Here is a 17,237-nt window from a genome sequence, read left to right as displayed (position 1 = left end):
ATAACCAAATTCAATATTTTGAAAAACATTCACCAACGACCATAATAAATGTGTTATCATTGAAAACATTTGAACTTCTTGATTGACAGTTTCGATTTCTTCAGAAGTCGTAGTGTACAATTCTCAATATCTTCATTATCCTTTTGCAAATAGGCACTAATAAAGTCCTGACGTTATTCTACTATTACAATACCGAGAAGCTGTTTGAAAAGAGAGAGAAAATTTTTCACTGTTAATTTTTGATATTTTTTAATTATAATACTTTTTAGTAAAATTTGAAGTTATATTTATTTCATTTTTCTATCCCAAGATTCTCTTTAAAAGAGTTTTGTTTTTGTTTTATTCTATTATTCCATAATAAAGGAAAAAAATATAAAAATATTGGTCACTGTGGTGTATAAGTACTTTAATTTAAACAATGTAGGTACATGTTTGAAAAAATTGTTTGGTTCACAATAACTCAACCAGATCGCTAAGAGAGATTTGGTTTTCATCCATGAATAGAGCTTAAAAATACCTTTCTTTTGATATCTCATTCGATGGATTTGAAGGAAATTTTTGCAAATGTATTTTTTTAGGCAAGGGGTTAACCTTGATTTTTTCTCGAAAATTATTAAAAAATCGATTTGTAATTTTTTCACCCAAATGTGTTGGCCTGCTCATTGTGAACTCATACCTGCAAACCAAATCTTGTTTCGAAACCATGATCCAAAAATATCTGCTTCCGAATGCAATGTTTCTTGTTTTGAGACCTTCCTATTGATGTGAATTTCGAGCGAATTTTTTAGAATGAATTTTTTTCGGCATTTTTTTTTAAATTTTTTCTCCAAAATTTGAAAAAAATAAATTTTTAATTTTTTTTTACCAAATGCATTGCTCTGTTCACTGTAAACTCATATTTGTAAAATAAAGCTTGTTTTGAGACTTTGGTCCGCAGATATCTTCGTAAGTGAATCATTATAGATGTGACTCATGAAAAGTGAAATGAATTTTTGAATCTCTCAAAACTCGAATAGCTCACAGTCAAAAACATTGTCTCCATTTAAAAACCGCACTTTCTCTCTAAATGACTAATGATTTCACAGAAAAAAACTAACCTACATTTTGATATAATTCTACTCTTTGAATTGAATAAATTGGATCAAAACTCTCTTTGACAAATCAGTAGGTATCCAACAGAATATCGCAAAAAAAAAACGATAAAAGCCCAATCAAAAACATACATACCCTTTGTAGAAAACTGAGGACTTTTACACACTTTCATTACCGCAGGTCGCGGTTGTTGTTTGCACTCATTTCCTGCCGGTCGTCGAGTGCCATACAACACGCACTTCAATAATCTGTATTTGAGGCCTTGACGACCACATGGAGCATTAAACTGTAAAACACAATTAAGTCACATTAGATCACACAAACAAAGAATAAAAAAAAAAGTTCGTTCTTTCTGATTCTCATCAAATCGAGTCTCCTTAAATTCACTTAAGGAACAAAGTTAATAAAAATATCTTCATGTACAATCAAAGACATGACAAATTGATGAAAAACTATGTTAACATTTTCATATAAATTTACACCCACTCACCCTTAATCCACTTCCCGAACCACAATGTTCTGAACACTCTGACCAATTACTGGTTACCCATTTGAACGTGATCTCGTTCGTGTTTCTACGTTGCTGCTATTCATATTCTCGTTCCAGAAATATGTGGCTATGATGCTGTAGTTTTTTTTAACATGTGTCCTCTGTGTCGGTCATCATCAACAGTTTCAGTAGCAACAGTTGCATCATCATCATCATCGTCGTCAATTCTAAATTCTTTCATAATCATCTGTGGCTTAACTTGTTCATTCTTTTCAAATCGTTCCAAATCGACACCAAATTGCAAACCCTTTCCCATTAATAAATGATGTTGCTAAATTTCTGTAACGGCCACAGGTACTGCAAAAATAATTTAAAAATAAAAGAAAAAAAAAAGAGAGAAAAAAATAAAAATTCATTCATTTTATGAAGAAGATTTTGAATATTATTTAAATGTAAAATAAAAGACATACACAAAAAAAAATATCAAAGGATATAGCAGAAATGTACACGAATGATTCTTGAATTACCACGATAACATTCCTCTTTCTCATGTCTAATACAATATTGCCCCCAACTCTAGACTTAAAATAAAAGTAAAAAATCAAAAAACGCTTCTTTTTCGTTAATTACTGATTGTAGCCTTTTGCTCATTTTAATTTCTTTGTACAAATAAGCGGAGTGAAAAAGCAAAAATTATAGAAGATCAGTCGGGCGCTCTTTTAAAATCTCCCGAAAACTACTTTTTCGCTAAAGTGGTTTTCAATCTGAAGCGATTTTATTTTTTTTTTTATATATATATATAAAATCCCATCATCAGATTCAAAATGCGAGTCCTTTTAGCTACCACCATTTCCATCAGCCATGACAGAATCAAGGAGGTTGGCTTTCATGCGGATTATTGAAAGATAATTCGTGCACACTCTTTTGAAACATCCTGTGATGAGTATAAGTTGCGGCGACGACGATGTTAATGGCAGTGTTGGCATTGCGAAGCTGCTTTAGTGAACTTAATTCACCAGAGTCAAAAATCGTCATCATGCTACGATAATTATCTGCTGAATAATATTTAATGACTCAAACCTTAGGTTAAGGAGTTGTTAAAAAAAAAAATTAATCCTAGTCGTCGTGTCGCCTTATCGCGGATAATGAGGATGATGGTCGTAAAAGGGGTAACATTCAGTTTTTTTTTTCTGATTTTTTTTTTTAGTAAGTTTAGGTATGTATCTCTATCTATCTCTGGATGTATCCTAAAGCGAGAAACTTTTACCTACATTTTTAATTACCGGAATACTTTTACAAGTCATAGAGACGTTGTACATAGTTTTTTTTTTTTTGCCTACATCTATTTAGTCTAACAGCCTGAAACAGAGAGAGAGAGAGAGAGAAAGAGATGTAAGGAGGGGGGAGGATCCCCAAAAAAAAAAAAAAAAAAAGGAATCCATCCGCCATCATCATCCTCATCAACATCGTAACATCTATCTATCCATGGATGTCCTTGGTCCTTGGTTTTCAACTGGAGACGAACATTTTTCCGCTTCGGAAGTAAATTTTGGATTTTTAATTTGTTTTGCTCTATATTTTTTTTATTCATTTGTTTTTGAGCTTTCAAATGGAAAATGTTGAAGTAGGTACCTACTTTTGCAAAACGGTTCTATATGAAGAGGATATTTTTTTTTTTTTAAATTTTGTGTACAATATTATGTTATGTAGTTGGTGTAGAGAGAGTGTCATGGTAACCTGTCATGAATTTACTATTGAAAATTAAACATTTTAGTGTTGAGAGGGTGTACTTATTTTTGTGTTTGCTTTTGTTTAAAACTATTTGTAAGGGTGTGCTTGTTGAATTTCTCATCAAGGAGCAGTTAAAAAATCCTTTAGATTCTAGAACGTTTAGAGGGAAATGACACTTTCGACAGAAGTTTTATCTTTTTACTCTCAATTAACTTCAGTTTAAAAAGGGATAAAATTGCTCCTTTTTTTTTTTTTACTCAGGTGAAAAATCCTTAATCTTTTGATAATTTAGTTAGAAGTATCTGTTAAAAGGTTTGAATTGGAAGGTAGAACAATACCAATATTTTATTCTGAGCTTTGATCCACTTTTTAAAATATTTAAAAAAAATGGATTTAATTGCATCAAAAAATACTTTAAGCCATTTTGTTAAAAAAAAGACCATATACCTATTTGTTAGTTTTTGTTGATACTCATGAATTCAAGTGAAACATTTGGGATCGGGTCAAAATTCTGCTTTTTTTCTATTCTGTTTTTCAAAATTCTGCTTTTTAAAATTCTGCTTTTTAAAATTCTGCTTTTCAAAATTCTGCCAGCATTATATTTGAACAAAAAAATTCTGCTAATTCTGTTTTTTTTTTTTTTATAGCATATGCGCTGGCTAAAGAAAAATACAACTCATTAATGTAATTCAACATTGGTACTTTCCTAAATTTTTTTATTTAAGTGTCGCAAATATTTTTTGAAATGCAAATACTGACTTTCTTTCAAATAAAATATGTATACTAATTGGAACCGATGTTGTATATTAATTTTTTTATTCAAATTTTTGAATATTCATCTTTATTTGATAAATTAATAAATTTTTAGTTATTTTCGGAAATGTTTAATATTAAAAACCTTTTCTTAATATTTTAAAATTTATTCATTTATAAAATAAAAATTAATTCGCATTTAAAAAATGACAAATTATGTAGGTAAGTAATCAAATACATATAATACATCTTTTTCAAAAAGATGATTTTACAGAATTCTGCAAAAAATTAAAAAAGGGTTTGGAAAATGTTAAAAAGCGCGCGCTTTTTAACATTTTCCAAACCCTATTTTAATTTTTTGCAGAATTTTGAAAAGCAGAATTATGAAAAGCAGAATTTTGAAAAACAGAATTTTGAAAAACAGAATTTTGATAAGCAGAATTTTGAAATCAGAATTTTGTAAAGCAGAATTTTGAAAGCAGAATTTTGACAAAAGAATTTTGACCCCGGCAGAATTTTGACCCCGGCAGAATTTTGACCCCAACCCGAAACATTTCATTAAAATCGAAATAAAAGCATTTTTGTTTGTTCTTGTTGATTCTCATGAATTCGAGTGACTGTTTTTTTTATTCTAGCTAATTCAAGTCACTAGTTTTTTATACAAAATTTGGCAAAATTCATAAAAAAACCGGACGGAAATATTTTTTCTTAAAAATGATATAAGAGCATTTTTTGATTCTCAAGAATTCAAGAGACTTTTTTTTTATAAAATGAATTGAAGCTTAATCAATTTTTTTTTAATTTAAATAAAAAAATTGTTCGTTCGTTCGATTCTCTCAAATTCAAGTGACTTGATTTTTCGTTCGACATTTGGGATTATTATTAAAAAAAGGAACCAAAACTGAAATAATAATTTATTTAAATTAAATAAAAACATATTTGTTCGTTCTTGTTGATTCTCATGAATTTGAGTGACTTCATTTTTTGAACAAATTTTTTAAAAATTCACGAAAAACGGACGGAAGTTAAAATACTTTCCATACGAGATTTAATAAAAGATTTTTTTTTGTTCGTTCTTATTGATTCTCACGAATTCAAGTGACTCTGTTTTTTGTACAACTTTTGGGAAAATTAAAAAAAAAGGAACAAAAACTAAAATAAAAATTCTTTTAAATCAAATAAAAATAAATAAAATTTTTGTTCGTTCTTGGAAAATTTCATAAAAATCGGCTGAAAAGAAAAATATTTTTCTTTAAATTGATTAAAAAAAAATTTTGTTTGTCCTTTTTGATTCTCAAGAATTCATGTGCTTTGATTTTTCGTACGAATTTTAGTAAATTCTAAAAAAATAAACAATCGAAACTAAAACAAATTGTTCTTTAAATTTAAACAAAAGAATTTTTTGTTCGTTCGTGTTAATTCTCACTAATTCAAGTCGATTGATTCTCACTTATCAAAGAAGCTTATTTTTTCAAATCAAAGTATGTATTAAAAATTGCCACAAAATTCAGTAAAAGAAGCCATTGTTGTCATGAATTTGTTAGTTTTTACAACTTCTTCACATTTTCATTCTAAAATCAATAATATCCATTTCGCTTTGAAAGCCAAGGAAACTATAACTATAACAAATTCAATTTGAAGACATTCATCCAAGAAATCGTGGTTGTTATAATATCTTGGAATGTTTGGAAGATGAAACGTGCGGCTTGTCGAAATTGCTTCATCAAAGAAACTTACTTCAAAGAGATCCTTAAAGTTCCATTCATTTCGTATCAACATCCATCATCATTATTATCATCATCATCATGAAGCTTTATCCTTGCATGAGTGATTTTCAAATTTATGCATCAATGCATTTTGTATGTATTTGTGCGAATTGTGGGCTAATGCATTTGGATTAGGTTTTAATCAACACAATATCACAATAGCATTTATAGTTTTGCTATTGAAGAAGCTAGGGCATACAGAAATGCAAGCATAGAGAGAGAGAGAAAGTACTTTAGTATTTTACGAGTATAGAGAGAGAGTGAATTAATCAAAGGTAGAATAGTGTAGGTAGGTATATAGAATAGATATATATCTTTGTATCTATATAGCTTACATCCTGCCATGAACAAATTATCCATTCGAAAAGAGAGGAAGCGATAAGTCTATATATTCACACAGGTAGGTACAATGGATGCACTTTCCCGTGTGATAAGTTAATTTCAGAATCCACTCAGTTGATTGAATGATTTCAATTTTAACTAGCTGCTGCTGCTGCTACCTGCTGCTGTATCATCACACGCTAACCTTACTGTTGTTTTTTTTTTTTGTATTTATCTCAATGATATTGCATCTATACATATAAATTTAATGTTCAATTGGGTCGTTGCTTGCTGGAAATCATCGTCATCAATATAACTTTCCTTGTACAGAGATCTCCTTTCAAAGAAATCACAGAGTACGCACTTGAAAATTATGACCAAGAGAGAGAGAAAGAGAAAGACATAGGAATTTTATTTACTAATTAATTAATGCACTTTATGGATGATCGACGTATATTATGCGGTCCGTTTCACGAGTGGCCAATGCACCGATTATTTATTATTATTTATTGATTTATTTTGATTTTGATTTTAATTTTTTTTTTTGTACTGATTTCCTGCTTTACTATCGACCTCATCAATCCTGCACTCATGTAATTCCAATACAAATACTGGCTGATGATGACGGCTTCTCACACTGAGCTATTATATGCTGAAGTAAACAGTTAAATGCTCATAATAAGCTGAAGGTAATTATTTTTTTTTTTTTAATTTTTACTTCAAAGAGAGGTTTTAATTTATAATTGAATGCATCAAGTATGAAATGAATTTTAATTTCAATGAAAAAAAAAATGTTTTCTTTTCAAAACTATATTATTGAAAAGAGCTGATGTTTTTCATTCTTTGGTATTTTTAATTAATTGAAATCGAAGAGTAGCTTCATTTTAAAGCATTTTTAACTAGGTCATTTAAATAAACTTGTGGACTCTGGTGTCTGATTTTCTTAACTTAATATGAACTTGTAGTGAAAAAAATAATTAGTTTTATATTTATTTTTTTTTTTGTCAAAAAGAATATATTATTGAATTAAAAAAATATATCATTGCAAATACTCATTAAATGTACTTGACACTTTTATCCTGAAAGGTCTTTTGGAATATGAAGATTAGAAAGACAAAATTGAATACAATTTTTTTCGGATTTACAATATCACATACGAGAACCATTACACTTTAATTAATGAGAATCAACAAGAACAAACAAAATTGCTTTTATTTGATTTCAAAGAGAAAATATTATAGTTTTCTCCTGAATTTAATAAATTTTGCTGTACAAAAAATCAAGTCACAAGGATCAATAACAACGAACTAAATTTGATTTTGTTTCACTTCAAAGAGAACAAAAAATCAAGTCACTTAAATTCGTGAGAATCAGCAAGAACTAACAAAAAATGCTTTTATTCAAAGAAAAATTATTTTTGCTTCGACTAGTTTTTTTTTTTTTTTGTTTTTTGATTTACCAAAATTCGTACTAGAAGTTGCCAAATCACTTGAATCTATGAGAATCAACAAGAACAAACAAAAATTATTTTATTCAATTTTAAAGAAATTTGGTTTCAGTTTCTTTTCTTTTTTTTCAAACTTTGTATGAAAATCAAGTCACTTGATTTCGTGAGAATCAACAAGAACGAACAAAAAATTATTTTTGTTTCGACTAGTTTTTATTTTTGTTTTTTGATTTACCAAAATTCGTACTAGAAGTTGCCAAATCACTTGAATCTGTGAGAATCAACAAGAACAAACAAAAATTATTTTATTCAATTTTAAAGAAATTTTGTTTCAGTTTCTTTTCTTTTTTTTCAAGCTTTGTATGAAAATCAAGTCACTTGATTTCGTGAGAATCAACAAGAACGAACAAAAAATTATTTTTATTTTTGTTTTTTGATTTACCAAAATTCGTACGAGAAGTTGCCAAATCACTTGAATCTGTGAGAATCAACAAGAACAAACAAAAATTATTTTATTCAATTTTAAAGAAATTTTGTTTGAAGAAAAACTTAAATAATAATTTTCTTATAACTTTTTAATTGTATTTCTTTTATGAAATCACTGAAGGAGCAATAAATAAATTAATTTTTTGCAATTTCGCATTCAAATAAACTTTACCCCTTAAATAATAACTATTTTTAGGCTAGATTTGATGGCATTTTTAGGAGTGACTTAGTCCACTTTCATAATTAAGGGCACATGTAACAACTAGGTACTCCCGACAGATTTCTAGTTCAACATTTAAAATTGTTTTGTAAATCGAAAAAAAAATAATCATAATTTTCCACTCGAAAGTAACATAATCTACGGGTGTTTGTTTAAATTGCAAAAGCATGTACCTCATTCATTTTGTGTCACTCTTTCTATAGGACTTTTTGTTTTTTTTTTTTTTTAATTTTTTTCATATTTTGTCATAATTTAACTTAAAATACAACAGAGATCAAATATAATACCACTTTCATGTACTCATTTATCACAACGGCTTCATCGCTAATGAAAAGTGATTCTCTGGATGAACCAAACCACCCTACACCCCCTCTCGCATAATTTTACAAAAATAAACAAAACAAAAAAAATATACATACAAAACAAGCTAATAATTTTATAATAATTCAAAGTGGAGTGCATTTTCCACTTGAACATTTTCATTTCATTTTATTCAACCGTATACCAAGTGAGCTAATATTTATTTTTCAAATTATTATCTATCAAATAAATTTATTGTTTCAACTAATTCTAAATTCTTCTTTTTTTTTTCTATAATATTCATATATTGGCCATTATGGGGCTTTAAAAGGCTTAAAAAGCCCTCCCACCTTGATACCTTTACACGATATATTTTTGTTGGGGTATTGTTTATTTAGACGTGGATTTGAAAAACAGGTCAAAATAGTTTTATGTAAAGTTTTATATTTCATTTTATTATATTTATAATTAAATAAATTGTATGAAATCTATAGAAAACTAAAACACACACACACATATAACAAAACATGAACTATTCTAAAAAAAAAAAAAACTATTAAAACTTCAAGCTCGTGCAAGGCAATCTATCGCCTACTTAAAAAAAAAAAAAAAATAAATAAAACAAAAGAGTTCCCATGTAACCAGAATAATGTATTTTCATTTAAAACCTAAAAAAAGGATACTAACCCACTTTTTCACTGGAATTTATAAATTACAAAAAAAAAAGAAAAATGGTCCAAAAATTCCAGACTCATTGATGTGAGCTTTATTATGAAGAGGCTGGCACTTAAAATTAAACAAAGATGATCTTGTTTTTCATAAGAGGACTACAACCCATACACAAACCATTTATAAGCACTAGCACATGCTTCAATAACGACGACGACCGACCGAGGACGTCTAAAGGACTTTTGGTTTTGGAATCCTTAATTCATTTTGTAAGCTTAAGCTGCTTGTTGTTGTTGTTATTTTTTATTAATATTTTATATATTTTATTTTACATAAATGGATATTATAACGAACTCGTACGTCCCAATGAACCACATCCAATAAGACATAACATCAGACCAGTCATCAGACATTATATCATTGATGTCGTTAATCATGTCATAAGACATGTCATCTCATCATACATCCCAACTAACATGTCGTCATCCATGTCAAAAGCAATGCCATCCATGAGACATGTAATATGATATTATGAGACATGCCTCAGGGACATGTCTCATGGGACATGTCTCACGGCAAACGTCTCACGGCAAATGTCTCACGGTAAATGTCTCACGGCAAATGTCTCACGGTAAATGTCTCACGGCAAATGTCTCACGGGAAATGTCTCACGGTAAATGTCTCACCGCAAATGTCTCACGGTAAATGTCTCACGGGAAATGTCTCACGGCAAATGTCTCACGGTAAATGTCTCACGGCAAATGTCTCACGGTAAATGTCTCACGGCAAATGTCTCACGGGAAATGTCTCACGGTAAATGTCTCACGGCAAATGTCTCACGGTAAATGTCTCACGGTAAATGTCTCACGGGAAATGTCTCACGGTAAATGTCTCACGGGAAATGTCTCACGGTAAATGTCTCACGATAAATGTCTCACGGGATATGTCTCACGGGAAATGTCTCACGGCAAATGTCTCACGGGAAATGTCTCACGGGAAATGTCTGACGGGAAATGTCTCACGGTGAATGTCTCACGGCAAATGTCTCACGGTAAATGTCTCACGGGAAATGTCTAACGGCAAATGTCTCACGGTAAATGTCTCATGGGAAATGCCTCATTTAACTAACAATTATATCACTTAGAGCCGATTTGTCAATCTTCTAATAAACAGTCAGTTAACTGTTCTACGAATAAAGTTATTAGGCTCATAAACAATCAGATAACCAAATTGAATTTTTCAATCAAGAATAATTTATTTTACAGAATAACAAAAAAAAATTGTCAAACTCAAAAATATTCAAAATTAAACGTCGTTTTTTATTCATATTTTTTTTTTTTTTGTTTTCTTGTGTTCCTCTGTATTTTTTGTCAAAATTCTTTCAAAGCAACTTTGAAAATTGACACAATTTTTTTGTTGAAATTATTCCTTAGAATAATTTTTATTCGTCTCTGAAAGAAGCAGATAATTTTATTGATAGGAATAAGCTATATCTGCCTGTGGAAAAAAGGATTGTTTCTCTATCAGGTGAATAAGTACTAACTGACTGTTTAACTGACTATTGAAAAATTGGCCCTTAAACAACTTAATACTTTGTTTCGAAAAAAATCAAATCTCGCCGAAAAACACAAAACTTGCCCAATCACAAGCACGTTCCTTTCGTTTGATAAAAACTCGACTGCATCTAATTTTGAATTTTCAATATTTTGTCCAGTTGATTTGACATATTTGACATTTAAACACGCCCGCTTCTTTTTTCGCTGTCGCTTAACCGACTGGTTCAAAAATTAAAGTAAAGGCATGCTTAGTTTTTGAGAAACCTGCTTAGCTTATACCACATTACCCAAGTGTACCAAATTTACCTTAATTACTCGACTAATGCCCTACCTGATAAGACTGTTGCCCTACCTTTAATTCAACTCTGGCTAAGGGCCTGCGTCCCATTTAAATAAAAACTTCCCCGGACATAATGAGAGCTCATATAAAGGTAGTTAATGTATACAAACCACTTTCATTAACAACAACAAGAACTGACAAAAAAAAACTATCGAGCAAAAGGTCAACATGTTGTTGCGATAACTTTTTATTATTGCGATTTTTCGTTGGCGACTTTATACCTACTCTATTATACTCCTTTTATACCTCTCGAGCACAGATATTTCTGAGTAAAATTGCTGGCAGATTGGGTAAAAGGATGTTTATATGCAATTTTCAGTACGTATATGAGGGGGTTTATAGCGCAGAAAAAAAAACACACACACAATATTCTATCCATATCCAGACTGTGTAATACTTGGTGAAAAGCGAGTGTTAAGGGTACATATATGGTTTAAGCGTTTTTTCGTGGTAAAAAAATAAAATAACGAGGGCAGAAATTAATTCCTTTGCTTTTGTATAGAAAGATTGTATAATTTTTGTCCAGAAAAAAGGATTATAGTATGAATTTTTTTTTTGATTTTTAGAAAAACATTTTTGTTTAGTCATTGAAAGCTTTCCAGAAATTTCATTCATCCTTTGAAATCATCAACTAAATGATGTATGTATACACAAAATCTAGGTATAAAGAGAAGAACATTTTACATAAACCCTAATGAATCCTTTGGTAACCCTATTCAATTATCGAAAATATAAAAAAAAAAAAAATTGAACAAAGCAATTCTATAGAGTAATGGCTTAAGTACACCAAAGATTTGCAGAAACTATATATTTTATTTAAAATAGTTGGACACAATCTCTTAAATATAAGCACGTACCTACTCGTTAAACTTGTTTAAATACTCCAAAAGGTTGAAAACACTTGTTTGTTTTTACCAAAATGAATCAAAATTAATACAATTTAACGTTTATCAAAAATTAAATTTAAATCTTAAATTGGACTATTTAAGCTCAAAATGTTCATTCAATAACAGTGGTCATAAAATAACCGTGGTTTAAAAAAAAATTGCAAATAAAAACAAAATATTTGTTGGAAATAAAAAAAATTGCATTACAAAAAATAATAAATAAAATATATTTTTTTCATTAAAAAAAATGTTATTGCAATCGAAAAGTATTTTCATTGAAAGTAAAATTTTTATTGCAAATATAAATATTTTGCATGAACAAAATTGTATTGCATATATACAAAATTTTCTTCATTGAAAAAAAAAAAAAAAAATCAATGCAAAATGTGTGCATTTAATTTTTTTTTTTTTTGTAATATTCGTTAAATTTTTACAATTTTGGCTATGCTTGTTTTATAAAGTCAAATAGCCAAAATTGTTAGAAATTAAACGAATATTTAAAATAATATTTAATGCACACATTTTTTTTTTTTCAATGAAGAAAATTTTGTATGCAAAATATTTTTTATGCAAAATATTTTTACTTTGCTTGAAAATAAAATTTGTATTGCAAAAATATAAAAAATTTATTTTTATTTTCAATAAAAATATTTGTTGTGCAAAATATTTTTACATTTTCTTGAAAATAAAATTTGTATTTGTATTTTTTTTTTTTCATGCAAATACTTTTCAGTTGCAAAAATATTTTTTGAATGCAATTTTTTGGTATTTACAAAAAATGTTTTTTTTTAATGTATTTTTTTGAATTGATACTTTGACAACTCTGTTGCCAATAAGAATGTATTGTTTCATTTTTATAATTTAAATCAAGAGGTAATAATATAGTGTCAGGAATAAGTATTTTCAGGGTCACAGTCAGAAAATGATAAGAAAAAGTTCATTATTTTTGTCTCTAGAGGGCGCCATATCCAATTTAATGTGATACCATATAGCACATAACTAGCTCACAAACAAAACACTTCTAACGATATCTTGATTGTCAAATAACGATAAGTAGTTTTGAAGATATGGTGGAGCACATGAACATCAAATTTCGGCTCAGACTCCTTCATAGCTCCTGTTCTGCTTATCATAATTTCACGTATGACATATCGTTAGAATTGTCTTGCTATTCCGCTGATTATAGGTTTTTTAGAATCACTGTACATAAAAATTAAATGTTTAGTTCATGACGTTTGTATCAATATCTCGCAATATAAATAATATTTAAATAACCTATAACCAGCGAAAAAACAAGACGTTTCTAACAATACCTAATATCTCAATAAATAATAAATAGTTAAGGAGTTATAAAGGAACATACATAGTCAAACGCATACAAACTGTTTAAATCAATGTCTTTAAAATTAAATTCAAAAATTTAATGAAATAATTACTAAAATATGCTTAAATAAATTCCCTACACCTCAATAAATTTCCAAATTCCCCCATCACTTCTCTGGTATTTTCCCACTCATTCCTCTTATTTGATTCAATTATAAACTCAAGAGGTCGTACATTATAATCATATCACTTTACCTATTATTTTTTTTTTCAGTCTTATTACAACATCACCTTTTGTGTATGGAGAGAGTCAGAAGGATATATAAAATAGGTATAGGTAACAAACTGGAGGCAGGTGTTTGGCTTTTACTTAAATCAAATACAAAAGCCTCCTGGAGATAGTTAACTGTTAAAAAGTGTTCTCAAAGTCCCATTATATTTACACTCCTAATTAGCAATTCCCAGATTGTTATGATAGCCAAGGAAGAAATATTTATGTACTAAAGCAATGGTATGAAATTGTGTAGGCGTACATAGATAAGTAGCTAGTAGTAAGTAAAATTGTTTCAAAGAAGAAACCTCGGGGGTAGTTCTGCTGATGCTGATGCAAAAAGCATTCAATTATCTTTTATTTTTTTCTGGCTGCTTTTCTCTCTATTTTAAGGGATGTTAATAGGTATTTCGTTTGAATTTTATTGCAAATTTAAAATTTTCAACAGAAGTTATCTACTATACTAAAATTCGTATTAAGGGAAATTAAAATACGAAAAAAATATTTATTAACTTAATGCATGAGTAAATCGTTCTCTCTCTCAATTAAAAAATAAACAAACAAGGAAAAACAGAATATCATCCAATAATTTGTCAAGAATTTTATTGGAAAATTTTTTATTGCTACCTGGAAATAAAATAAAAAAAAAAAAAAAAAAAAATACCAATTTTTTTTTGTAACTTCAGCTCGATTTAATAAAGGACAACATACAAAAATATAACATCCACCACCCAGACCTAATAGACACCAGTTATCCCATAATCAACGCAAATTCAACAATCCGAAATTAGCCAATCGTGAAAAAGAGAGGATTTAATAAATTAATACTCGTTGAGTTCATGGTCAAATGATTCGAATTATGTTTACGTATATTTTTTGGAAATATTTATTTATTCTTTTCCCTGTGTATTTTGTTGGATTTTTATTACATTTTTTTTTTTTTTCAAATTTTTTTTTTTTTTTTTTTTTTTTTTTTTTTTGACGGTTGTTATTGGCTCATCCGTCTGGCTGTTGTTTATCCTGTAACTGAATTTTATATAAATTGAGGATACATGCAGTAGCAGGAACAGCAGCAGCAGGATTCTCTAGTAACAAGAGCAACAGAATAAAATAAACAACAACAAAAAAATGGCATTCTTTTGTTGAAAAATATTGTGGTATCGTGCCAGCGTGCGTTTTTTTTTTTTTTTTTTTTATTTAAAAAAAAAATAAAAATAAAATATTATCTATGTTTTAAAAAAAGTGTCCATTTGGAAAATGAAGGATATCCGCGCGCATGTGTTATCATATATTTTGTGAGAATTTTTGTATTTTTTATGTTTGTTTTGAGTTTGTTTTGAGTTTATTTTTGGGCATAAATTAGATAAATGTTAAAAGTAAATAAAAAAAATAGGGACAAATAAAAACAAATGAATTTTCGATAGCTAAATCATATTTTGAATAAAAAAAATTAGGAGGATGAACCTAAACCGGACCCAATGGAACTGTGAAACCATAAAAATATGATGGCGTAGATAGATTACATACAAAGTAAACAATAGATGTATTTTTTAATTTATTGTGTAGTTTTTTTGTTTATTTTGGGTGAAAAAATATAACCGAAGTGATAGGGAATTACAAATTTTAACACAGCTCAGAACTGAATGAAAATTAACAGTAAAAAAGTTGTACAGGATTTTTTTTTGTTTGCAAAAATTTTACAAAAATCTGGAAAAAGCAAAGAATAATGGAGTTGCATGAAATTCATTTGAATGACTCCAGAACAAAAAAAATTCAAACAAAAAAAAATTTAAATATATATCAAAATTAATGCGATGCGAGCCTCATATCAACTATAACCTTCGGAAAAGATAGCATGTTCTAATGATACCTCATTTGTCAAATTACGATAAGTAGTTTAGAAGTTATGATGGAACATACATACAATTTTTTTTTTTTCAAATGATTATTTTTATAAAAAATTATTTCATTTGCAGAATTTTTTGGAGTTTTATCAAATGACTTTAGAAAAAAGTTAAAAATATAGTTAATTTTGATATAAGTTTAAGTGCTTCATACAGAAAAACTGTTTTTATTCATACATTTAATAAAGCGGTTTTATCATGAAAAACACGAATTCTTTTGAGTTTTCAATACTATATTTTTCTAAATCCGAATTTTGTTCAAATTTTATTTCGCTATTTTAACGATTCTTTTTACCATTTCTTGCAATTGTAGATAATAAATCGATTATACAATCTAGATTCTGTGTACAAAAAATTAATTAATTCTTGTCAGAAAAAGAGTGAAGTACTTCAAAAAATTGTCACTATTAAAAATTAACAAAATAAAAAATACATAATAAATGAGTTTCTTAAACTTTTTTAAGTTGTTTTGCATTTTCAAATGCTGCAGCAAAACAATGAGTTTTTTTTTTTTGTGTAAACATCATTCTAAAAAAAATTGGCCTCCAAACGAAGAATCCCATTTGTGCATATTAAATTTTTGTTTATATAAAAATTTTCAAAACATTTTTAAAAACAAAAATTTGATAGGTATGCGACTCAAAAGAAATAATTAATTGAAAAAAGGCATACTTCGTTTTGTGGTCTAAATCATTTTAAATGGTGCACTTCTGTATGACAATTATTAAGAATTTTTTTTGGTTGGGGTCAAAATTCTGTAAGTGCCAAAATTCTGTTTTGAAAATTCCGTATTTCAAAATTCTGTGTTTCAAAATTCTGTATTTTAAAAATTCTGTAAATCAAAAATTCTGTATTTTGAAGTTCAGGAATTCAAAAATTTTCAGATTAATGTAAATGTTAAAAAGAATGTGAGCCCTTTTTTTAATACAATTTTTTTTATTGTTTACTTACAGAATTTTAGATCCAGGTACCTACCTAAATAATTTTGAAATACAGTATTTTAAATTTAGAGAATTTTAGATTTCAGAATACTAGAAATGCAGAAAATTGGAATGAAGACTTGTATTCATACACTATTTTTGGTGCATATGCAGAATTTTGGAATATGGATTATCGACCCGATTCACAGTTTTTAATTGTGTTTAAATGATAAATTGTACGTCCCTACATACATAAAGAGGTGCCAAATTTTGATATTGTGGGATAAAAAAGATATGAACACTGCTAAAAAAAAATTAAGGGATAGTTCATTGTTTTAGATTTAATAGATGTGATAAGATTTTGTTGTGTAATAAAGAAAATTGATCGATATTTTTTTTAGATTTTAGTAAAATTGGAAGTTTTTCTTCTATAAATCTTCTATAAGGGTAACCAATTTCATATATAGGGGTTTTTAACTTCTTATTTTTTTTTTTTTTTTTTTTTTTCAAAAATTCGATAACAAATAATTCAGCAACCAGACCTTCAAAAAACTTTTGGTTTTCAGCTATGAATAGAGCTTAAAAATGCCTTTCTTTTGATGTACCACTCGAAGGGTTTGTAGGAAATTTTTGAAAATGTCTATTTTTCTCGAAAATCCTTAAAAAAGGAGTTTTGATATTTTTTTTCACCTAAATTTATAGGCCTGCTCATTTTGAACTCATATCTGTAAACCAAATCTTGTTCCGAGACCTTGATCCGA

At 28.3% G+C, this 17,237-nt stretch overlaps 1 protein-coding gene across 1 annotated transcript in view; it reads right to left on the bottom strand.

The window, feature by feature from the left end:
• Nucleotides 1-211: 211 nt before the first annotated feature.
• The window catches only part of LOC129915224 (ADAMTS-like protein 1), a 57,187-nt gene continuing 40,161 nt past the window's right edge, over nucleotides 212-17,237 (bottom strand). Inside the window, 3 exon segments of the mRNA XM_055994704.1 lie at nucleotides 212-1,390; nucleotides 1,583-1,675; nucleotides 1,719-1,913. Of these exon segments, the coding sequence (XP_055850679.1) occupies nucleotides 1,142-1,390; nucleotides 1,583-1,675; nucleotides 1,719-1,913 (537 nt within the window). The 3' untranslated portion in view covers nucleotides 212-1,141.

The sequence above is a fragment of the Episyrphus balteatus genome, chromosome 3, assembly GCF_945859705.1.
Source record: "Episyrphus balteatus chromosome 3, idEpiBalt1.1, whole genome shotgun sequence".
Lineage (NCBI taxonomy): Eukaryota > Metazoa > Arthropoda > Insecta > Diptera > Syrphidae > Episyrphus > Episyrphus balteatus.
This window is presented reverse-complemented; position numbering and strand designations above follow the sequence as displayed.